Raw genomic sequence first — 25,339 nt, forward strand, 5'->3', positions numbered from 1 at the left:
CTCACCTGTTCGTATGTAGCAGTGCATGCATCGATAAATGCAAATCATGAAAATCCTGTCACATTAATTGTGAATGAGTTAAGGAGACTTAGAAATGAGTAAATTCGCAACAAATTCAACATTAGAAAGTTAGATTTAGCATGACTGTTTGCAATATGGAACTGACTTGTAGAAGACTCGTTTGAGAACGTATCATATGTTTAAACTTCGATTAACATAAAAAATGAAAATGCGAAAAAAACAAAAGTTTTCACTGGTCCTATAACTCCAATAATACTAGTAGTATTATAATCTAAAACAATCTAGTTATGCTCTACCCATGCTTATAGGACAATTTTCAAATTACCTTTTGGATTTCAACACATTCACCCGTATATTGTTCCCAGATGGATCTAACTGGCCGTGCTTGTTTGAATATTTTCAATCAAGGGAAAATAACACTGATTCTTCAGGATGAGAAGGCGCTAACGTGACTTATTACTCGGATCTGTGCTTAGCAGACTACATACGTAAAACACTTGAGCCCAGACGATGCTCAGTGGCTTGAGAAGCCGTTGCTTCCGAATATATGCAGTGAACATGCAGAAGAGCAAAAAAGACCCCCGATAAAACGATAGACAGACAAGATACAGCACAGACGAACAATACAACAGAATCGCAACTTTGATGCGTAAAAATAATGAAGAGCAAAGGGGAAATGAGCGAATTAAGTTCATCCCATCGTCATCCCCATCGTCGTCTTCACAAACAGTTTGCCCTTGCCCAAAGTCTCAGTGAAAATTAGCTAGTTATCATAACGCAGACAACAATTATCTCATTGAGCAAACATTCGAACGAAGATGTTTCCACGAGTCTGGGATGCAAAATTCTCCCCACTAACAACTTGCGATTTTTTGTTATGGGCAAAAACATCAACCGTAAAGGTTTAATGAACTTCACGAAAGGGAAACAAAAATGTTACACTCTTGATTAATCTTACGATTCGAGATGTTGCACACAAGTACGTCTGGAATAATAAACTTTTACGAAAAAAAAACAAAAAAGCACATTACACTGTAGAATACCTACAACTTCACCGCCGTGTTGTGGTGTATCTGTCCACTAGTTTACAGTCATATCGCGTGAGGGAAATCGTCCGAGGAATGTTCAACTCGTCTCGGACTCCGTCCCGAAATTCAAACCGCACAAACTGCTTTAACATTGCTTGTTTGCATGAATATGTCCGCTGTGCGCGGTTACAATTTGAATAGCAGCTATTATGATGTGACGACAGGTACGGCAAACTTTGTCCACTAACTGCAATGAGTTCGTTTGAACAATACTTTGCCATAGGAAATTTCACTTTGCGCTGTTTCACTTGTATCTCCTCTGTGTTCCGGCTAGCCCCACACAGCCATTGCATTTTAAGCACGATTTGTCAAACATGTTGGTTTCAGCTCTAGTGAACTGCTTCGTAGATCCATCTACACGCATGATCAAAACATTGATGACTTTCTTTTAGCAATGGTTTAAAATCAACAAACAAAACTAAAAACACTTCACACATGGATTTGAGAATGTAAAAATGGTAAAACTAATAATCAGTGAAATAACTATTGCTACATAACTAGCCACACTGCAAATCGTACGTACTACACATGATGGTTTGATGATGCATAAAAAAGCGTCGTCAAAAAAGTAGAACTTTTCGGAGTAAATCTAACAAGCACGTCGTAGTGCTATATATAGTAAAGATAATTTAGAATAGGAAGTAGAATCAATCCAATATATGAATATACCCTGTTATACAAGGTGAAACCAACGGAGATGTCGATTGAATAAGAAATCAGTTTGAAAATCTGTATACTTGTTGCCTGCAGAAAAAGTGACGTACTATTTCACTGGGATGCTTATGACGTAATCCATCAGCTGTCAGAGAAAGCGAATGTATGCTGGATTGAGCGACAACTTGAAGAATAGTTTGTTTGTACGTAGTTTGTAATACTGACGGTTCTTTGTTAGAGGGCCGAGCCGGTGCTGGTGTCTATTGTCGTGAAATGAGAATATAGATTGATTTGGTAGATACTGTACCGTATAACAAGTAGAAATCTTCGCGTTTCTTTGTGGCGTACAATCGGAAGTTCAACAGGAAATTTGCGGTAAAAAAAATCTATTTTTGCTCTGACAGTCAGGCTGCCCTGATAGCACTTAGTTCGGCAGATTCGAGATGAGAATGAGCAATCACTGCTTATTTAAAAAAATCCGCTTTCGTCGCTGGAGAAATCAATTTTGAATACAATGTGAAAATTTCAGAACGATAGAAAATCATTTGTTCAGGTTATATTTCCCGGTACCGCAAAAAATGAAGATTTTGAGAGAAACGCAATTAAAATTTTCAGTACACTATACAGTATACATAAGAGGCGTTGCGGCAGAATTGAAAACATTTATATATTATTAACGCCTTTTATATTTTGACATATCACTTTTAAGATCCTAATGCATATTGTAGGCAAATAAAAAAATTGATTCTTAAAAAATTCTACTGTTGTGTAATCCCTTAAATAAACTCTTAATGATAAAGGTGTGAAGAGTACATAGTACATGTGTGAATATTATAAAGTACCTATGAAAAATTTTAACAAACGGAGTTATGACCTTCGCTCCACAACGTAGTTTTTTCCCTAAAAAATTGCTCAATAATGGTGACAGTTTTTTCTTAAAAATCAGTTATTGAGAGCTTTCTTTTTTTGTATAAAAATTAGGAATAGTGGTGCAAATCAACATCCTTTGTTCAATCACTAACTATTGTGAGCCCAACGGTATCCGAAATAGGTGCACACTGCGAGGTCATTTTTCGAAAAAATCAATATTGAAATAATGGCGTTGAGGTAGCGTGTTATCAAGGGCTGCAGTTTTAGTTCTAATTCTCAGATCGACATGAAGGTTTGAATAAAACCTATTAAGGATATGTTATTCAAATCTACGCAATATTTTTTTTATTTTTTTTTTAGCCCATCCCCTTACGTTTTCTATAAATAATGCATTGAATGAAGAACTTAAATATTTTATTCACAAAGCATTAGTAATAAGTCGATTGGCCGCCTATGTTAAAGGACATTTTTTCGCTTTACCTTTGATTTGATTTGACTTTCGAAATTTCTTGCAATGATGTTTTCCCATGGTAATTTAAATGATATAATATCCGAAGAGGGAGTTCTAAGAGTTATAAGAAATGACTCGTCATACTGTTAGGTGGATTAAAAGCGTTTTTCAATTACATTGAAATACACCAAATTTTTTGGTAGTTTGTTAAAGGAATAATTTAACGGGTTCCACCACAATATGGTGAACCTTCTTCCATTCGTTTGTTTGTTTCGGTAATTGATGTTAAAAAATGTCATTTTAAGGGATTGGACTGCATTAGGATACAAAAAGAAATTTGAAAAGATTAAATAAAAAAATTCCTGGCAAAACTTCACAAAATAGTAGAGTTAAGGACTATTTCGTTACTGATAAAGTGCAGCTCGTAATTCTGGTTGAAATCAATGAATTTGTTTTAATTCTACGGTAGTGTAACAAACCGTAAAACAAAAATTTCGAGACTACTTATTCAAAAGGTCCCAAATGACATTCAGCTAGAACTGAGAAAATCGAAGATAAATTCATTCTTTTTTTTTTTTTTTTTTTTCGAGAGTTGTCCTACTGGAGCTGTAGAGCTAGGTTCTCGGAAGGGCTCCCCGTCAGAATCACATACTACAATTTGCAGACGAGACAGGCAATGTCGCCCAATAAAACACTGCAATAGGCCAATTGTAGCGGGCCGTGATTCTGAATGTGATATTCATTGTACGGTTCAGGCATGTGCGGGCGTAGGGACTCGGAATCGCGTGTATCATCGCGAAGGGCTCGAACATTTGTACGTTAATGTGCTCGATCGCGTGTGCGTTTGTATGTCGCGTGTGCTAACGTGTAACTTCGCGTGCATAAATTCTATTTCATTACCGTGTGCCTTTCGCATATTCGCGTGTGTTCTAGAATGATCGCGCGCGGACCGTGAATCTGATACTTAATTTTTGTGTACGGTTCAGATTCCAGAAGGAAGTGGGTTCTTCCATATCATTAGAGTTCCCAATCATGTCGTCGTAGAACGCGTGGTCTAGTGGATATGAGCTTTATTTTTTTTTTGATTGGTCCAACTGAATGTATGGACCTAAGTTGCTAGAATGAAGGTTAAAGATTTCCGGACGTGACCGATTCATGATCGCACATTTGCGGGTTGGCGTTTGAGATCGCGTTTGTAACTTCGTAAGTACTAAAACGTTCACACAATTGCCGCAGTGTTATCAAGTTTACGCGATCGCGGGCATAGGTGTGCGTAGATGATCGCGAAGGGCTTAAGCGTTCGTATGTTGACGTGTTTGTCGCGTGTGCTCGCGTGTATGTGACTTCGCGTGTATAAATTCGATTTTGAAACCCTGCGGCGATTCATATATTCGCGGACCGTCATTCTGATCTTTAGTTTTCGGTGTACGGATCACATTCTGACAGGGAGAGAGTTACCCCATATCACTAGTGTTTCCGGTCATGTCGCCATGGAACGTTTTGTCTAGTGGATATGGTAGTTATTATTCAATTTTATTATTTTTTTAATAATTAACAAGGACCTAGATTGTTTGTGCCGAGGATAGATACTTCGCGACGATCCCGATTCATGATGGCGCGAGCGCGGGAGTTTGTAGGTTGACACTTGAGATCGTGTTGGTAAGTTTATGAGTGCTGAGATTTTCACCTTATCACCGGGGTGTAATCATGGTTGCGAGTTCGTATGTTGCTTGGAAAATCGCGAGGGGCTCTAACGTTTGTGCGCTGACGTGATTTTGTAACGTATGTTCTTGAATGGTTGCGCGAACCGTGAGTCTGATATTAAATTTTCAGTGCGCGGTTTGAATTCTGGCAGAGAGTGGGATCGTTTATATCGATAGGGTTCCCGGTCATGTCGCCATGAGACGTGTTGTCTAATAGGTATGGGCGTATTTTCTTAAATGGTCCAGCTGAAGGCATGGACCTAGGCTTCTAGGATCAAGGATAGACTTTCGGACATGACCGATTCGTAATCGCGTGCACGATGGCATTTTTGTAGGTTCCCGCTGAGACCGCGTTTGAGAATGTGTGAGTGTTAAGACGTTCACTATCACCATCTTTGTTGACCCAGCTGAAGGCGGGTGTAGAATGGCAGTATAGGACTCGAAAAGAAGAAATAAAAGACAATATATGAGAGACGTAATAGATTAGATAGGTACAAGATACAGCTGAAGTTATGATCATCACATGAGACATACATTAGTACTTCAAACACTACTAATACTTGAATAGCCAATCACCACACATAGCACATCCTTTCTCAATTATCTATTTGTTACTGGTTGATTGTTGGTTATGAGCTGGTGAATAGAGGAAAGGTATAGAACAGACAAAAGGCTCATATCAGCCCTCCCGGCCTCCTCGACACACCACTATCGAGGCGTATTGTAATCAACATCTTGAAGCGGGCTTCTTATATAAATCAAATCCTCAGTAGTCATAATGTTTGGTGGATTATTAACATGAGAACTAATTAACCTCTAGTAGTAGAACTTGGTGCAAATAAAAACTAAAAAGAGCGAAGGTCCTTATATTTAGATAACTCTATTGAATATATTGTGGCTTGATGATGTTTACAATACCGTCAATCCCATCAACCTGCGGGAGGGAAAAATCGAAGATAAATTCATTCTTGAACAAATATGCCAATATAGTCTAAGGACTATGCTCTTTAGGTAAATAATACTAAAAACATGCAATGTTTAGTGCTAATGTAGTTTTTAAGCCCATTAGTATGACGGGTCCTTTTGAAAGTTATAGGACCTTTCACGTAAGTCTTTTTTCGGAGATCAAGAACCTCACGACGCTGCTCATAAGACTTTTCTCAGCAAAAGTAGCACCTACGATGAATATTCAATTTCTTCAAGGTTTTTGACAGAATGAACACCGGACGACAAATATTCTCAATTGTTATAATAAATAGTTGCCATGGATTTAAGGGGATCCTCTTATATAATTGAGGCAAAAAGTACCTAATATGTAATAATTTTTTTAAGCAGTAAAAAGACTTAGACATGTGCGCTATTCTGCAAAATGTTTATTAAGGTTTCATCTATAAAATAAAAATATTCGAGTGTAAGGTGTCAAAAATGGCGTCCAAAATGGCGGCTTTTTCGGAACAAGATTTTTCGAATCTGCGGGCATTCTCGTTTATGAACCATTCAACCAATCAACTTCGGGCTTTGTCTGCCTAAAAGAAGACAACGCGGCCAAAGTGAAAAAATCATGCGAAAAAACGATACTACATTTTCAAGTGGCTGCCATTTTGTTTCTATATCGAATTTTTTCATGTTTTTTAGGTTAAGTCGGCTCCACGGAATGTAATCTTCAAGATCGTGTTGGTTTGCTGCTTGTAGACGACGAATTGCGACCTGTATCGTGCCCGCAGATGAGGTCGGTATTCAAAACACCTTTTGCTGGAGCCGCCATTTTTTACTCCTTGCGCTCGAAAATTTATAGATGAAACCTTAATAAACATTTTGCAGAATGGCGCACATGTCTAAGTCATTTTACTTCTAAAAAAAATTATAAAACGTTAGGTACTTTTTGCACAATTACATAAGAAGACCTTCTTAAAAGAAGCCTTGGAAAAAATTTCGGGGAACTTTGGTTTATATTAACCAAGCATTGCACAGTTGTCGCAATGATACCAAAACGTGCGTTTAATTAATTAATGTTCTTGAAGTTGATTTTAGTGTTTTGGTGTGTTAGGAATACTTTTTTGAAATATAAGCCCACTCTTTTGATGTATACCAAATTGTAATTAATCCACCTAAAAGCGAGATAGAGTCATGATATAAATGACAAAGCTGTAGAAAATTCTACTACGAGAAAACTTGCTAAACATGCATACTCTCCATATGTATTGAGATAAAGCGTGTTGTTCGTGGAAGGCACACAAAAAATCATTTTTTCATAATAACCCAATAACGTACCCAAATTAGCACCAGTTAGACACAAAAAAATCTCGATCTTGTAAAGCCTTAAACGTCCTAAAATTGAAAAAAACATTCACTGTGTACTCATGCTGCGAATATTCCAGTGCTTTCTAAAAGGATATTAAAGAAAATGTATGCATTATGTGAAGGAGAAAACAGCTCATTCTGAAATAAAACATGACCCATTTAGTACAAGAAACCAATTTCAGTACAGGTGACACGCGTAACTCCCATTGACAATTCACCATTACTTTTTTGCCAAATAATTGATCAAATTTCGGCCAAAAAGAAGGTCATACGCAAATTTCACTTCAAACTATCAGCGAAGCGGAATTTTGAAATTGTGGAGTATTCCAGTTACTCTCTGTTGAAGTGGAAGCACATTACCTATTATTTTTGCATTTGGAACGATCTGCTTCAACTGTTGTAGTGGCAGTTCGATTTTCACTGCGATTTTGTTTTTCTGTGTAAAGTGATCGAATGAATACCAACAAAAAGCTGCGTAGCACGATATAACCCTCTACCGATCACATCGTCATATATTGTCGCAAAATACAAAACTTCTCCGCAGTTTGACATAACTTTGACCAACAAAGTGAAGACGAATTTTGTTGGATGGAGGGCAGTTAACCAATTGTGTTCATGCCAAAGGGAATATTTGAAAATATTAATTTGAAAACTTTCGAGTCCGTTGATGACTCCACCAAAAACAGCTAACCAGAAATCAGGATAGCTACCTATAGGCAAGTTTGAAATCGTCCATCGCTACGAGATCAATACACCCCTGCTGAACAACCTGAAATCGACCTGTTAGATTGCGTCTGCTAATTCATTGCAATGGGGGAGATCTTTGTCATCAACACACCTAAACCCACACTTAGGACATATAAAGCGACGATCACTTGTTGCCCCGTTTATATGCCCGCTCAACTGCAGAGAAGACGTTTTATCTGTGACCTTGAAGAAACTGGATATTGATGACTCAACAATATTTTATTCCCCTGCTTTGGGACGTTCCTTTTTATATTTTATTTTTAACTCCGTTCTTAGTGGTTTATGTTTGGGTTGGTGTTTCCCGATTGAATTTTGAAAAGCTATACAGAACACTGTATCACACTGGTCACAGAAGAAGAGTGAATTCCTCAAGAAATAGTTTGATTGAGAGAGTTTCCAAAGAATCTTGAAGGCTAGTGACTCTATTGTTATACTTGTGTGAATCATATAAAATGTGTGAAAATTTTGCATAAATTTTGTGTTTTTTGGATTTAATGTTCCCTGTAATCTCCGTAAATTTAAACCATGTGGATGTTGATTTGACAATTTGTGGATCAGTAGGAAAATGCTGACTCGACAAATGAATCCTTAAATCCTTGTCTCAAGATAATTAATGAAGAACTTATTGACAACATCCAGAGATAAAATCAGGTTTAAGTATGTATGTATAGAGATACATCAGCACCCAGTCGGAAGCATGGCGACATAAGCTGTGCACTCAAAGTGATTTCAACGTGCGAAGAAAAATTCAGAAGGAAACTTATGTTCGCGTATTATTTTCATCGCAGTAGTAATTTTCCACCGCCCATCCCACGTTTGGTGGAAGAAAAAGCAAAAGTGCGTATACGAGAAATAAAGAAAAAAAAACTGTATTATCGCATAGCCGTCTTGCTCATTTCGGTCGACGACGTTACAGTTCACCATAATTAATCACTGAGAAAGTGGTTGCAGCCCATCGCAGACGACGCAGTGTTGGCGATATTTCCGCAAGTTGTTTTTTATAGAGCTGTTGAGCGCACGATGGGATGGAAAACAAGATTTGAAATGGTCATGTTTCGCACTTTTTTCGTTCCTCACTACGTGATACTAGTATTTAATGACCTTAAATGAAAGATAATTTATATGGTTAAAATACGTACTTCCGCCACGTTAAGTAGGAAGTAGTGCAGCACGTGGTTGTCATCAGTTGGCTAATAGGTTAGAAAATTATACTTAAACCCATTTTGTTTTATTTCTTTTCGAAACTATTGAAAATGATCCGTTTTAATGCGCTATATCTGAAGGTTTTCACAACGTTTAAGTTAGTTAAGGATTGCTCTTAGTCAGTGAAAATGAGTTCACTATGGTACAGAACATTCGTAGATCATATTATGAGTCTAGAGGTTTAGGCGTTACGGTACAGTTTGTAGTGTTCGTTTGGGTTCCACATATACTATAGTAGAAAATTCTTACTTCCTGTAAAGAAAGTTCGTGTTCATCTAAAAAAATCATGTAGCTTATATAAATTGCAACAGGAGCAAAATCATCCTTTTTACTAAACTTGCAATTTTCATTCAATGGGTATAGTTTTAGTTGAAAGTTCCAATTTCACTGTGTTTCTCAGAATGTTCTACATAGAACACTCCAATTCTGATGTTACTTAGAGCCGATCCGTGGGCACAGCAACAATTCCCAATTTTTAAAGAAAAGAAGTCCTACTAACAAAACTGTAGTTTGCAGAACTCATGCGAAGTAGGCACACAACTAGAGGTGTGATGAACACAGGTTTTAGTCGGGCACAAATATAATCTTGAATAAACTGAATAAATAATAGAAAATCAATAAAACGAATGATATCAAAAAAATATTTCACCAAAACAAAATTTAAGAAATGTTATCAAGTTCATATAATGAGTAGAACAATTAATTTAAATCGAAAATAATAAAATAAGCCAGCTCATTAAATGAGAAATTAAAATAGGTCAAAAAAGTTACAAAATAATAAAATAAATCAATTTGAGGCAGATTAACAATTTTTTTTTCGAGAGTTGTCCTATTGGAGCTGTAGAGCTAGGTTCTCGGAAGGGCTCCCCGTCAGAATCACATACTACAATTTGCAGACGAGACAGGCAATGTCGCCCAATAAAACACTGCATTAGGCCAATTGTAGCGGGCCGTGATTCTGAATGTGATATTCATTGTACGGTTCAGGTATGTGCGGGCGTAGGGACTCGCGATCGCGTGTATCATTGCGAAGGCCTCGAACATTTGTACGTTAACGTGCTCGATCGCGTGTGCGTTTGTATGTCGCGTGCGCGTTTGTATGTCGCGTGTGCTAACGTGTATGAACTTCGCGTGTATACATTCTATTTCATAACCGTGTGCCTTTCGCATATTCGCGTATGTTCTAGAATGATCGCGCGCGGACCGTGAATCTGATACTTAATTTTTGATTTTTGATGTACGGTTCAGTTTCCGGAAGAAAGTGGGTTCTTACATATCTTTAGAATTCCCATTCATGTCGCCGTAGAACGCATGGTCTAGTGGATAGGAGCTTTTTTTTTTTGATTGGTCCAACTGAATGTATGGACCTAAATTGCTAGAATGAGGGCTAAAGATTTCCGGACGTGACCGATTCATGATCGCGCGCGTTTGCGGGTTCGTGTTTGAGACCGCGTTTGTAACGTCGTAAGTACTAAAACGTTCACACAATTGCCGGAGTGTTATCAAGTTTACGCGATCTCGGGCATAGGTGTGCGTAGATGATCGCGAAGGGCTTAAGCGTTCGTATGTTGACGTGTTTGTCGCGTGTGCTCGCGTGTATGTGACTTCGCGTGTATAAATTCGATTTTGAAACCCTGCGGCCATTCATATATTCGCTGACCGTCATTCTGATCTTTAGCTTTCGGTGTACGGATCACATTCTGACAGGGAGAGAGTTACCCCATATCGCTAGAGTTTCCGGTCATGTCGCCATGGAACGTTTTGTCTAGTGGATATGGGAGTTATTTCTCAATTCTATTGTTTTTTTTATTAATTAACAAGGACCTAGATTGTTGGTACCGAGGATAGAGACTTCCGGACGATCCCGATTCATGATGGCGCGAGAGCGGGAGTTTGTAGGATGACGTTTGAGATCGTGTTGCTAAGTTTATGAGTGCTGAGATTTTCACCTTATCACCGGGGTGTTATCATGTTTGCGAGTTCGTGGGCGTAGGTTGCTTGGAAAATCGCGAGGGGCTCTAACGTTTGTGCGCTGACGTGATTTTGTAACGTGTGTTCTTGAATGGTCGCGCGAACCGTGAGTCTGATATTAAATTTTCAGTGCGCGGTTAGAATTCTGGCAGAGAGTGGGATCGTTTATATCGATAGGGTTCCCAGTCATGTCACCATGAGACGTGTTGTCTAATAAGTATGGGCGTATTTTCTTAATTGGTCCAGGTGAAGGCATGGACCTAGTCTTCTAGGATCAAGGATAGACTTTCGGACGTGACCGATTCGTAATCGCGTGCACGATGGCATTTTTGTAGGTTCCCGCTGAGACCGCGTTTGAGAATGTGTGAGTGTTAAGACGTTCACTATCACCATCTTTGTTGACCCAGCTGAAGGCGGGTGTATAATGGAAGTATAGGACTCGAAAAGAAGAAATAAAAGACAATATATGAGAGACGTAATAGATTAGATAGGTACAAGATACAACTGAAGTTATGATCATCACATGAGACATACATTAGTACTTCAAACACTACTAATACTTGAATAGCCAATCACCACACATAGCACATCCTTTCTCAATTATCTATTTGTTACTGGTTGATTGTTGGTTATGAGCTGGTAAATAGAGGAAAGGTATAGAACAGAAAAAAGGCTCATATCAGCCCTCCCGGCCTCCTCGACACACCACTATCGAGGCGTATTGTAATCAACATCTTGAAGCGGGCTTCTTATATAAATCATATCCTCAGTAGTCATAATGTTTGGTGGATTATTAACATGAGAACTAATTAACCTCTAGTAGTAGAACTTGGTGCAAATAAAAACTAAAAAGAGCGAAGGTCCTTATATTTAGATAACTCTATTGAATCTATTGTGGCTTGATGATGTTTACAATACCGTCAATCCCATCAACATGCGAGAGGGAATTTGAGGCAGATTAACAAATTGAATTAATAATATTATTAAAATGCAGAAAATTAATAAAATGTATGAAAGAAGAAAGACTACGGTGAATACAATAAATAAAATGAATAAACTGAAACTGATATGAACACTGAAAAAATATACGTCGTAATCGAAATACTAGTATCTATTGTTTGATGGTGAAAGGCAACTGCTTTTCATTATTATTATTAGTATAGTAGAATTAAACGGTAGACAACTGTCTTAAGAGGGTTAATAAAATGCTTTTCAAGGGGGGAGGGGGTTTAGAATTTCAGCGTAAAGCAACACCTTTTCTTGCGAATTTTTTTAGAACTTCGCGTGAAGCGAATCAAAACTTTTGTACATTATAGTGTATCATTTCAATAACACGTTGTGATTTTTCTATGCAAAAATATCGACAAACGAATCGATGACGAAGCTTTTTGTAGAACGTCTCTGGAAAAAACATGATTTGCGGTGTTACCTGCCATTCCAAAACTACTTACCCATTTTTTTCAAACTTTGCATACACATTCTATGCTAAAAATACCTAACCTCTACGTTGAGTTTTTGCGATAAATTTTCAATTAAGGGTTTTTTTACTTATTTTAAATAAAAATTACTATTTTTCACGAAAAATTCCGCCTTTTTATGACCCCTTTAAATGGAAAATTATCTCAAAAACTCAACGTAGGGGTTAGGTATTTTTAACATAGAATGTGTATGCAAAGTTTGAAAGAAATCGGTTAAGTAGTTTTGAAATGGCAGGTAACACCACAAATCACGTTTTTTTCCAGAAACTGTCTACAAAAAGCTTCGTCACCGAGTCGTTTGTCGATATTTTAGCATAGAAAAATTACAGCATGTTATTCAAATGATACACTATAATGCCCAAAAGTTTTGATAAATTTTCTTCACGTAAAGTTCTAAAAAATTTTGCAAGAAAAAGTGTTTTTTCACGCTGAAACCTTCACCTCTCCAAAAATTACCTTAATTTATTATTAAATTAAATTAATTAGATAAATTAAACGAAATAATTGAATTAAATGAATTAATTGAAATAATTTAATTAAATTAATTATATGAACAAGATTTATGAAACTAAATGAACTCAATGAAATTTATAAAAATAATGAAATTGATAATTAATTGATGAAATAATAATATTAATGCATTAAATAAAAAATTAAATTAATTAAATTCATAATACGAATGAAAAATTATAAAAATAAATGAAATTAAATGGATGGATAGAATAAAATAAATAACATGAATAAAACGAGTAAAATATATAGATTGAATAAAACGTATAAAAAGAATAAAATGAACCAAATGAATAAAAAGGATAAATAAAATAAAATGAATGAAATTAATTCAACGGTGAAGCTAATAAAATGAAAGAAGCGAATAAAATAAACGAAATGAATAAAATAAATTAAATATAATAAATAGGGGTTCTGGAAGCTATTTGGACCCACCTAAGCAAATCGCCTTTTTAGTTGGATAGATGTGAAAGAATTTATCGGTCAATTTGGTCCGAATTGTTAGTTTGAAACCTCAGCTACAGTTTGGAGGCATAAAAATTAATTTGAATCACTCAGTGCCAGCCCTAGGCGACTATTTGCAAAATTTAATGTTTTGCATCCTTTTACAATGTAGGGATAATGAAATTTTTATTGGAGACTCAGTAAGGTCTGGTTTAAATGGCATGTTCCCCATGCTGATCGGAGATTTGTGCCTTCCCTTTTACTGGAAAAACTCTTTAAGAAGCAAAAAACAAAAAAAAATGCGTTGAAAAAAATTAATCTGGGTAGTCACAGCTGTCGATTGGCGAATCATGTATTTTCTGTGCTGTGGCGTAGCAATTGTGTGCGCCGTCGCAAGCCTCTGAACGGTGGTTGATGGAATTTGCGGCCCGAATAGCCCCGTACGCTCATTTCGCACAAAAGTTGTGAGCGACTTGAAAATATCTATGTTTTCACCCAAACAAAATCATTCCATCCAATAGGAGCGTCAAGCTTTCCAAAATAATTATGTTATTTTTGTTGCCTTCTCATATAGAAAGGTTATGCAATCACTCTGAAAAACGTCAACCTAATCCCGGCCCGGAGGGCCGAGTGTCATGTCCCATTCGACTCAGTTCGTCGAGATCGGAAAAAGTCTGTATGTGTGTATGTATGTGTGTATGTGTGTGTGTGTATGTGTGTGTATGTGGGTGTGTGTGTATGTATGTGCGTATGTGTCAAATAATGTCACTCATTTTTCTCAGAGATGGCTGGACCGATTTGCCCAAACTTAGTCTCAAATGAAAGGTGCAACCTTCCCATCGGCTGCTATTGAATTTTGGATCGATAGGAATTCTGGTTCCAGAATTACGGGTTTCAGACAGAAATTTCTCATATAAACTATAGGAAAAATTAAAAATAGAATTTTTATTTTTGATGCTAAATGTGTTCAAGGTGCGTGAAACGTCGAATTTTGATGCAAACTCGAAAAAAAATTGACGACGATTCACTTTTTTGGATTTTGGCACATTTTTGCCTTTCTCATATAGAAAGGTTATGCAATCACTCTGAAAAACGTCAACCTAATCTCACATACATCAAGTTCGTGGCTGGCATGCCATTGTGTATAAGTGCAAAGTGTACTAAGAATGTAATGGACATTTCCACAATTATGTTGAACATAAAAAGCTTCCGTGCCATAGTTTAGAGAAATGAGAAAGGCACAATTACACCGCTAGGTGGATTAACACAGGTTTTCACCTTTAAATTGTTATTTTAATCACGATGTGAAACACGTTATATCTCCTTTCTAAAAAAAACCTGTTTTAATCCATCAGTTGGTGCAATTGTGCTTTTCTCATTTGTCCAAACTAACATTCCATATGTTCAATATAATAGTGGAAATGTTTATCACATTTTCAGTACGATTTGCACATACATACAACTAATCGACAGTCACGAACTTGAGATGCTATCTGTCGACGCTGAAACACTTGAAACTAGCGCCGGATCCAGGAGGAGGGTCCGGGGCCGGACTCTGTCAAAAAAGTTCAACTTGTTAAGAAATTTTAAATTAGTTTCAATCCAAATTTTTCACTGGTTTTCATTATATGCAGATATTGCATATTATGTAATGTGTTCGTTCCAAAATCGAAATTTTAGACCCACTAGGAAAAAAAATTCCGGATCCGCCCCTGCTTGAAACAAAATTGTTTAATATTTGATTAGCTTAATCAGCATTAGCTAAATGCTGTCCTTCGCCTAACTTATTTCTTGAGCGTTTTTTTTCAAAAAGACATATCTACAATGACTCTTTGTTTACTTTCTCTTTCGATTTTTACGGCGTCACTATAGCACTGTTCACTTATTTTACAGTACAGATCGAAAGACGGTGGCTTTGACTAGCATATTATGCAAAGAGTTAAGGGATAAATGTTAAAGCGACCGAATTATTAACAGAAGAGAAAGTAAACAAAGAGAGTCACTCATTGTAGATATGTCGTTTTGAATAAAAGGTCTAGATTTTATCATACGGATGTGTGAGAAGGGGATAAATAAGCCAACCTGTTTTGATATGCCTACTGGGTGAAGGTGATTGAAATGAGAGAGGGTTGGATGAGGTGGTCGTTTGAGGGAGATCTGTTGAAGAGCTTGATGGCGGAGCTTGATTGGGGGTACGCCGGCGTGGCGCTATTTTTAACTGCAATCGTCTGCGTGGCGCGGCGGCGACGGGGCGGCGCGCACCTCTATTTGGGGGTACTTGAGACGAGGAAGGGAGGGGGTAGGAAAGGGTGGTGTGTAATGTAGGACGGGGGAGTTAAACCCTCACCGCATACCCCTAGCTACGCCCCTATTAAAATACAGAAAACCTATCTCTGTAAAAAAATTGTCCTGGCGGGATTAGGTTGGCCATGTTCAGAGTGAATGCATGACCTCTCTATAAGGCAAGAGTATGCCAAAGTCGACCTTTTTCAGCAGTAGGTGTGTTAATAACATTGTAAAATGATATTTTTTAATACAGTTTTTGTAGTTCAGTCCGTGCACACTTAAATTATCTAAAATCCAGTGTTTTACTTGGGCGCAGCTTTAATAGTTTTTATTTTGTAGTCGTGCACGAAGTTTTGAAAAACATAGTTTTTAAAACATGAGCTTTAAAGTTCTTAGAAGGAAAAAATCAAAATGAAGGAAACTCATAGGCATGAGATGTTGATCAGCTATACTCTAAAACTTTGCATGAATATTCTCTGATAATAATTCTAACGATTGGAATATGCAATATAAGGTGACCTCCTTAATCTAAATACATTTTATTTGAAACCTATGCTGCATCTTGCAAACGGTTTCTGACATAATAAATGAACGGCAGAAATCGATCGTGACATCCTGGTGAAAGACGGTTTTCTTCCGTCAGTACTATCCTCACACATGGACGCCTTGTTGATCATTCATTCAATGAAACAACTCATTCATCCGCTTGACTTCTCATCGTAGGAAAAATGTGTGAGGTGCGTGCGCTTCTTCGTCTGTGAATGCGATGGGGTTGGCTTCCTTTTCCAAAGAACCTACAGCTATTATACTCGAAAGGTACAAAATAATCGCATGTCTCAATCCTACAGATGAGTACGTGCTGTGAACAAAAGAAAGTAGGCTTATATAGCAATTAGATGGAATACATAATAATGGTTTATCATTTCATTCCCTGCTCTCAATCTCCATGTAAGGGGCGTTGAACAGACGACGCTACTAGGCATTGCATTAGGAAACAAATTGGAACCGCGATGATTCACGTTGTGTCGCATTTCGAGTACACACTTAGCGACAAACAACCGCGCTTCGAGCACGTAATTTCGAACAGTAAGGCAAACATCACATACACTATACAGACTGATGGGAGCTAATCATTTTTCGACAAACAGAGAAAGTATGACCACAGAGGTCTGACTGTGTTTAATTTTCAATTATCTATTGCTACTAAATGAAGCGTGACAGAAAGAAAATGTTTTTAGTACAAAAAAAACAATAATATTTCTTCAAAAGTATTGCAATATAAACACGGATACTTGTTTCAAAACTGAAACTTAATCAAAAATTTAACCCTTTTAGTGATGCTAAATAAAAATTATGCAATTAAGATATCACACTACATACTGGTGGAGCTTTTACGACAACTATATTCTGTTTTTGTCAGGTTTTCATCGCATAAAAATGTACTTCAAGTAAAACGGAAATCAGCCGGACCATAAATCATTGGAAAAGAAAAGTTCGCACACGGTACCTTGAAATGCTATTATCTATTCATTTCACGATCGCGCTGAATACGAGCCAAATGGTACAAAGCAGTGAGTACAACCCACCACTTCCCCACGTCAGCATTCCCGCAATCAACATCACCATCATCATCATCATCATGAACGACTCCAGCAGCATCAGCATAGCAGTTGGAGGAGGGAACACCGTTGAACATATAATAAAGTTTCGCTCGCTTTCAGACGATGTTAGTGCTATTATGACACCTGATTTACTATCAGTTCTCGGATCAGTAAACCGAAATACAAGTAAATAGTGACCTTTCGTGAATCTCAACATATTTAATGTAAAGGAAACACAAGTTAGGGAAATTAAAAGAGCAAAGCTTTTGTACCACATGTCATCCTTTTGTGGATTGTCGATTTTCTGTTTTAGCAGACTGCAACCGATTTTCAGTGTAACGATCCCAGGAAATCTTTCCTCTGTGTACTACCAAACCAAGACGGGATACACTATCTAATCCTGGTTTTTTCTGCGATCAATTCACATGTCATCGCATCCGCAAAATTACGTAACGTGGACGTTTTTTCAGGCAATCACAAATATGTCAAACCCAAAGTAGATGATCATGTTTCAAGAATAAACCAAATTCCAAACTATGAATAATAATGGCATTTCTGTTTCAGCGGAAACAGTATAAGCAGAACAAGCAAGTCAAAAATTCTCCGTTTGTCTGAAAGTTGTTAGCGACATTCTTTGAGAAATCGTAGTTTCCGTTCAAACAAAAACTTTTCTTATTAGGGCCACGACGTATTCAAATGCAGTTTATCTGACGCAAAAGAAAGAGTCAGCAAAAATGCTACACGTAAACACAATAAGCTTTCTCAGTTTCAGATGCCTTCCTTCCTTCCTTCACATACACCACAGCGATTTTCAAAGATTTCTACCAACAACAGTTCAGGCCATGGAGTAACGGATGAACAACATTAGCTTTCTGAGAAATTCTCGATTTTGAAACTCATCAGCGCAAAAGAATCGCACGATAGCAACACTTTTGGGCATTCTCGACTGGCACGAGACGAAGCTAGCTATAAGAAAGAAACATGGAAAATGCCGGTCGAGGTTCAACCAGAGTTGGCACACACGAAGGTGTTGAATCAGTATCCAAAGTCTGCGATCTCATCTCCCAACAGAAACCAACAACGTTGTGGAAACTACATGACGCGACAATTAACTACCGATTGCTAAATAACTTTTTATTGGAACAACCAATCAAAAAAAACTGTGAAGTGAAAAGAGGTCACGATCGAAGCGTAGTCCATCGCCAATTTAAGGAGAGAAGAGCACAACAGCGAACAATGATGTCATTCGGATTTGTTTGTGCTTTGATCGCTTAATTTCGCACCTTTCGATGAGCGCTTTTTCACAGAAAATTGGAACTTGAATCAATATTTTCAGATAACGGCGCATCTCCCAGCGCATGACTAATGAAACAGACGACTAAGCTTTTGTTCAGACTTGACATGTAAAATTAAATTCAAATGATTTTGAAATATAGGATACTCGTGAAAATAAAATACAAAGCAAATTCAATCCAGTAAACAATGTCTTCTTGCAACAATTTTCCATAATAATAAAGTAAAGAAACTTCACGATGAAAGTTTCTTTGGACGATTACATTTTCTTTTAGTCGAAAATAAAAGCAAAAATATTGGTAGAATAAACAACATTGAATTTCGACGTCCTTTATTTTTAACAAATAAAATATTTTTTTTATTTTTTTCGTCCATCCGGAGCTTTATGTCATTTACTAATAACGCGATGCTACAGTGATTTTGTGCTTTTGAAGTGACCTATTATAGGTTGCAGCTCTCATTAAATGAAACACAAACCAATGCTTGAAAACTATACCCTGAAAATCTTGATTTTTGACAAAAACAAACAATTTTTTGAACCATTTAGCATTAAAACGGAACCGCTTTGAGCCACTTAGCATTAAAAACGGAAACACTCAATTTCCAATTTTCCAACAATTATTTATACACCTTTCCAGCGGTACGCTATGTTATTCTGAAATATTGAACTGCTTTGTTAAATAAGTGGAACAGGTGCAATAATACAAAATAAGCCAGAATAAGTGTGCCATTTTCAGGTAAACACTAAATCCACACACGAAACACTTGAATCGGCAACCACAACGTTATTCTCAACTTCGTGGGCAGACCTTCATAAAATATTTGTCTCCAATAATGTCAATTGCTTTCTTTAGACAAGATATCACCAATCTGAGAATATCTAGCCGAACTTCCGAGTTACTTAGCGGAAGATCTTTTCTCCGAAAACACATAAGATATGATCCGATGGCGTTCAATGTGTATGATTTTGAACGAGAAGCTGTAGTCTTGGATGCCGAATCTTGTTCGCCATCCGGGATGGCGCAGGTCCCTAATAAATCGTCTTCTTGGTATTTATTAGTTTGAAAAGGACTTATATTTAATATTTCACAAAACTTTAGTGGACTGTTAGTGCTTCATATTGATGGCTTTACACGAATTGGCTGGAAAATTTCGGCTTGCAGTTTTTTTCAATTTTCATTATTTTCGTTTTCGAAAATGAATAAAAATCGATAGAAATCTCTCCGATCGATGCGATAATTATCTAAAATTGAAGAAATAGCCAGCCTGACGATATTTTTACTGATCCTCCTCATTCACGAATGAACTTGGACTTATCGAAGCAAAAATCATGCTTACCTAGTCAGCTATAAAAATTGTATTATATTCCTTGGTCAATGAGAAATCGTTCATTTTTTAAATCTGAAGTATTTCTTCAGGGACATTGTAAAATCTATTACCTATTGGTTAAATTGTTTTAAGAACACTTAACTTCATATTCGACGCGGTATATTCGCTGATAGTGCTACTAGTATTGACAAATGCCGCAACTTTAGTCTGCCATCTGATCTCGCTCAAACACACAAGTCAAATGGCCCTATTGCTACCAAAAGACACACAAGTGGATCTCCCAGTGTGTCACTTTATCTACATTGAAGTAGAAAAATATTGTTGTTTCTACCTACCTATTAAGGCGCAATGAGTGTCAATCGTGAGCAAATAGTTGCCCGGTATTTTATTAGGGGAATGGAATAGTTGTTAAAAGTGAATATGAAGAATAATGTGCCATCTGTTCGCACCCTGCAATTTAACCATATCAAACATAATGTACTGATTATGTTCAGGACCATTACTGAAACAGAGTCGTTATCAAGCGAAACAACTTACAGCACACCGTCGAATACAGGAACGTTAAAGTCAACATATCCGTATATACGGATGATGACTTAATAGAGGTACGACTGCACGATCTGGTACCACTTACCTCTAATCTTGTAATGAAAGTACTCTGTTGGAGAAACTTCCTATCAGGTGCCCCAGCGGTGTTCGAGTGTTAAAAATGCTACCTGACTCTTCTAATCAGTTCAATGAAGTTCAATTTACTCACAAAACGCTGGTTATACATCTCGGGCAGAACCCTATGTGCCAACTCTGTAGTCAGAAGTCACAACACGGAAAACCCTGCGCACCAGTTAAAGAAATTTCACCGGCTGCGACAGACACCAGCAAAAAATCAACTTATGATCAATCACAAACGGTTGCTAAAATTTTATTTGCGAATCACAAAGTAACAAACACTCAACAACAACATCACCTAGAGTTTGAAAATAAAAAAAACCAGCACAACCAACAAAGCAGCCAACGTGGGAAAAGACAATAGGTGCATCATTTTTTCGATTGCTTCAACTGAAACCATTAATTTAGGCTGCTCGGGCCGAGGGTAGAGGCTATGGAACGCGCCCGATTCATGATCACGCGGGCGCTGGGTTAATGCGAGTGTAAGTGTATAGATGATACAGCGTTCGCTTAATTATCTGGATGTTTTAATGTTGGTGAGATCGCGGGCGTAGGTATGTGTAGATGATTGCAATTGCATGTTCACGTTTTTACAAACGGTTTGTGATAAGGTTTGTGTTATCGCGAAGGACACGAGCGTTTGTGCGTTTATACATATATTAGAGAATATAAAATTAATTGTGTTGGTGAGTGTTAGATAAATCTAATTTAGAATATAGTTATAAAAAGAATCACAACATGTCGAATAAGCAAAGAGATTAATTAAAAGTGTCTAAATTGTCCTATACTATTTTTTGGTACACATGAGTAGTGAAAAAGCAAACTACCAGAAGTACAACAAGAACAGACTAATGAAGTAGAAGAAAAGAACTCATGTAACGTGCAATCAAACTACCTTGACTCGTGCAAATGTCAGCAAATTAAGTTTATTTGACATTAGGTTAGAATTTTATCATTTTTCAGTCGAAACGCACCCATGTACCCAAAGACTGGTTTTACCAAAAATGTTCGTCCTTGTGAGAAATTTTGGTGGTTACCCAATTTTCCTCCTTAGGGTGAAATATAGCATATTTTTATCATGCTATTCCGAACGGGAATGAATGATTCACGTGCGTCGGTAGATTAATCGTACCTTAATTTATCCAATTTGACCGTCCCGAATGAATAGAACCAAATGCACAAATTGAGCACAAGAAAGTAGCTAATACTTCTATCATATACGCCAGTTTTGCATCCATTCTCTGACCCAGCTATCACAAATACGAACACATACATAGACATACGACTAACACATAACAATTGTACACTAGTACTAAAAACTACAATTATTACAAAACGACCACTAATGGGTCTCAAATTGTATATCCATTTAATTAATTTAATTAGCTTGTGCACGATGATGAAGTCGACCTAGAAATGGACACACAATGACCCCCACAGTAATCCCTGTTCACCAATAATGCCATTAAACTGTGGAACAATGTCTGCAAACACGATCCACAGCAAAAGTAGTCCGCGTTAACCCGCCAGGCTGCCACGTCAGCGCGCACAATTTTTTGGTTGGGCGGAAGTTAAGGCTAGTGCAGAGTATGAAAAAACGCAAAACATGAAAAGGCCCAGAAGCCCTTTAAGTCTCCTCGATGCACCACTATCGAAGCGTAATGCAGTAATTATCTTAAAGCAATTGGCTGTCAAAGGTTCTTTAGCACTAAAGAACGCAATATGTCATCAAACCGCTCAACCCAGGGTAGGGGTTACGAGACTTTGGAAGAATATACTCTCTTTTGTGCTTGTTTGTTTACATTAGTAGAGATCCACAAAAATATGAAATACAGAGTAAAAAAACATTTTTGCATTTTTATGGCGTGCGCTGTATACGTATACAGCGAAGACCCATTTTTATCAGCCCCTTTGTTTATTTTAGGCTGACAAGGTGGGGATATTGACAACATCGGGGCTTATTTCTTTTTCTTTTTAATTAACTGAAACTGTTAAAAATTTAATATTAAATATTCTTTTATAGTCCCCAGATGTAGCCCCATAACCTTTTCTGATTATTTGGTATAAATTTCCCTCAAGGGGGTATCCCAGAACAATTTTTTTGCACATTTTGTATCTTTAAAGCGGACCCTATACGAGACAGAAATATTGTCAATAAATATATTGACAAGACTGTTTCAATCCATCAATCCCATTTAAATTCTACAGAATCAATATTTTCAAGATTACCTTACACCATCAATATATTGATCAATATATGATTTATTGTCAATATTTCTGCTCGTGTAGGGTCCGCTTAAGAGAAGAAAAGTATACTCCAGAAAGCGTTTACTCGAATTTAACTTGGTTCGTCTGCTGCATCTCACAAAATATTTTTTTCATTTGGGGCTGACTTCGGGTCAAAAAGCTGATGAAATGGGGGGTAGACAAAATCGAGGGCTTATAAAATCGGGTCTTAACTGCATATTAAACAGAATATGTAATTACCTTAATTAATTAAACATGTCTTTACTGTATATCAAACAGAATATGCATGGAAAATTACAAAACAATTTCCTTGCAAAACGCAAAAAATGTTTCGTTTTTATAGTTGAACCACATCATCAGAGTACAACAGACCTAACTCATTTAAACTTGTGTGTAACAAGTCACCCTTTTTTACCGGCATAATAGCACCAATGTAAACAAAAAAACACTATTGCATTTAACACTTTAATTTTATATTTTTGATTAGTTGTAAGAAAAAAGCATTAGTGATAAGTCATGACACAATGTGTTACTACTTACTTTTGGCTGCAGCTAAAAGATCCTTCACCTCCTTGATAATCCGCTTAATTTGTTGGCTCGTTTTCTCCAGCTCCTTCTCATGCTGGTTCAAATTCTCCCGGAACTCCGGACTGTCCAGCAGACAGTCCGTAAATTCCAACGCTTGCAGTTTACCTATCACCATGGTTTGATGGTTCTATTGGTACACACTAATACACACTTTTTCAACAATATATACAAAATAAAATAACTCCAACCGATTGAAAATATGTACGGGAATGACACAATGTGATATGATGACGGTCTAAGCTAATTGTGCTTATCTTATCAGGGCTTTTTTCCTGAAATTTTTTACGCCATCACCTCACTGGTTTCCTTCTGGAACAACGCACGTTTCGATCAAAATTATTCTCAATCTTCACTAAACATTAATACACCTTTTTCCATTTTCAGGTTTAGTTTCAGCACTTGGCTATTCACTTATCCACATCGCATCTATTTCTTCGGATGACTGTATATAACCAAAAACTTAGATAAGGGTTTAAAACTATGTACACAAATTGTTGCCAGATATGAGTGTAATTTGAAACATCCTTTTAAAAGCAAGGAAGCAAAGTCCAGATCTCATTACATTCAACTACATATTAAGTTAGTTATTTTAATGTATCTCCCAGCAATAACCAATCAAGGACAAGGGCTTATTACGGTACCGCAGTAAACTCCAATGTCCCGAATATCATTGGACTGCCGATTAAATTGGCAAAGCAGAGTAATTCATGTTTTAGTGTGTTCATTGTGGACTGTCCAATTTTTGCACCCACAGTGCAAATCTCTACTTTAAAAATAGTGATAAACATCTTCGCTTTAAGTTCTAAATAATGCCAATCTCATTATGACATAGAATTGAATTCATTCAAAACAAAAATAAAACGACATTGTTAAGGAATGCAGACACATCGAATGTTGGATACTGATTACTAAAGGTATGTAATGCAATAAAGCAGGCCAATAAACATAATTGGACAATTTTCCATTTCACAGATCTGGCAACACTTGTTCGAAGGCTCTTCCAACATTTTAGGCTCCCATTATCAGCACAGTTATCATTAGTAAACAGCGGCAGATCCACAGCAATAACAGTAATAGCAGCAGTACCCGAAACACAGAAGAAAAAGAAACTCAACAGGCAGCCTCTGGTCGAGATCCCACAAACTCCAATGGAATTTTTATGCCACTTTTGTTATGATTCACGCACGATAATCGCTGCAGACAATATTACATTCTACTTTTCACCGCCATGCACCGCACAAACATAGATCTATGTTTCACAGTCCATCACCACGCGAATAAGCTAGCAACCGGAATGCACATCTTCTCTAAAATCTATCGTTAAGGGGGCGTAATTAGCAAAAACATCGATGCACCGAAAAATCGAACTTGCTTTTCTTCTTCTTCTTCTCTGGTATCCACGGTGGAAAAGAATGCGAATAACAACAGTAGAAAACAACACAACACACGTACGCAGGCCAGCCAGGTGAAGAGAAAAGCGAAAACACTCGCGTTTCCAACCACGAACTAACCCAAACTGACGCAAACTCAAACTTGAAGGCACGAAACATTGCATAAACGTCATCCGCTCGGCATCCAGCATAAATGTAGCAGTGTGCGTGTAGTGTCAGTGTTAGCTTCAAAGTAGGTGGGAGCTGATGGATGCTGATATATCAAGACTATAGATACTGTCGGTGGTGGCATCTCCTTGCGCGGTTTAGAAAAAGTGCTTTTAGGTTTGAAAAAAATAATTCCATATCTCGACAAACATATGATTACGGCTTAAAAACCAACTGTCAAAATTCTCTTTGAAAGGAAATTCTGGACAAACCGTTAGTGGCTAAACACAGTTTGCAGCAGTTAATGAAAGAGAAAACTTTTCTCTTTTGTTTACTACCAACATCTGTGA

General features: G+C 37.2%; 1 protein-coding gene across 1 annotated transcript in view; it reads right to left on the minus strand.

Annotated features, from left to right (window-relative positions):
- The window catches only part of LOC131693368 (rho GTPase-activating protein Graf), a 115,773-nt gene extending 90,817 nt beyond the window's left edge, over positions 1 to 24,956 (minus strand). Inside the window, exons 1-2 of the mRNA XM_058981129.1 lie at positions 24,538 to 24,956; positions 23,404 to 23,893 (exon numbers count right to left, since the gene is read on the minus strand). Of these exons, the coding sequence (XP_058837112.1) occupies positions 23,404 to 23,566 (163 nt within the window). The 5' untranslated portion in view covers positions 23,567 to 23,893; positions 24,538 to 24,956. The remainder of the gene's footprint in view (positions 1 to 23,403; positions 23,894 to 24,537) is intronic.
- Positions 24,957 to 25,339: the final 383 nt, after the last annotated feature.

Source organism: Topomyia yanbarensis, chromosome 3 (genome assembly GCF_030247195.1).
Source record: "Topomyia yanbarensis strain Yona2022 chromosome 3, ASM3024719v1, whole genome shotgun sequence".
Lineage (NCBI taxonomy): Eukaryota > Metazoa > Arthropoda > Insecta > Diptera > Culicidae > Topomyia > Topomyia yanbarensis.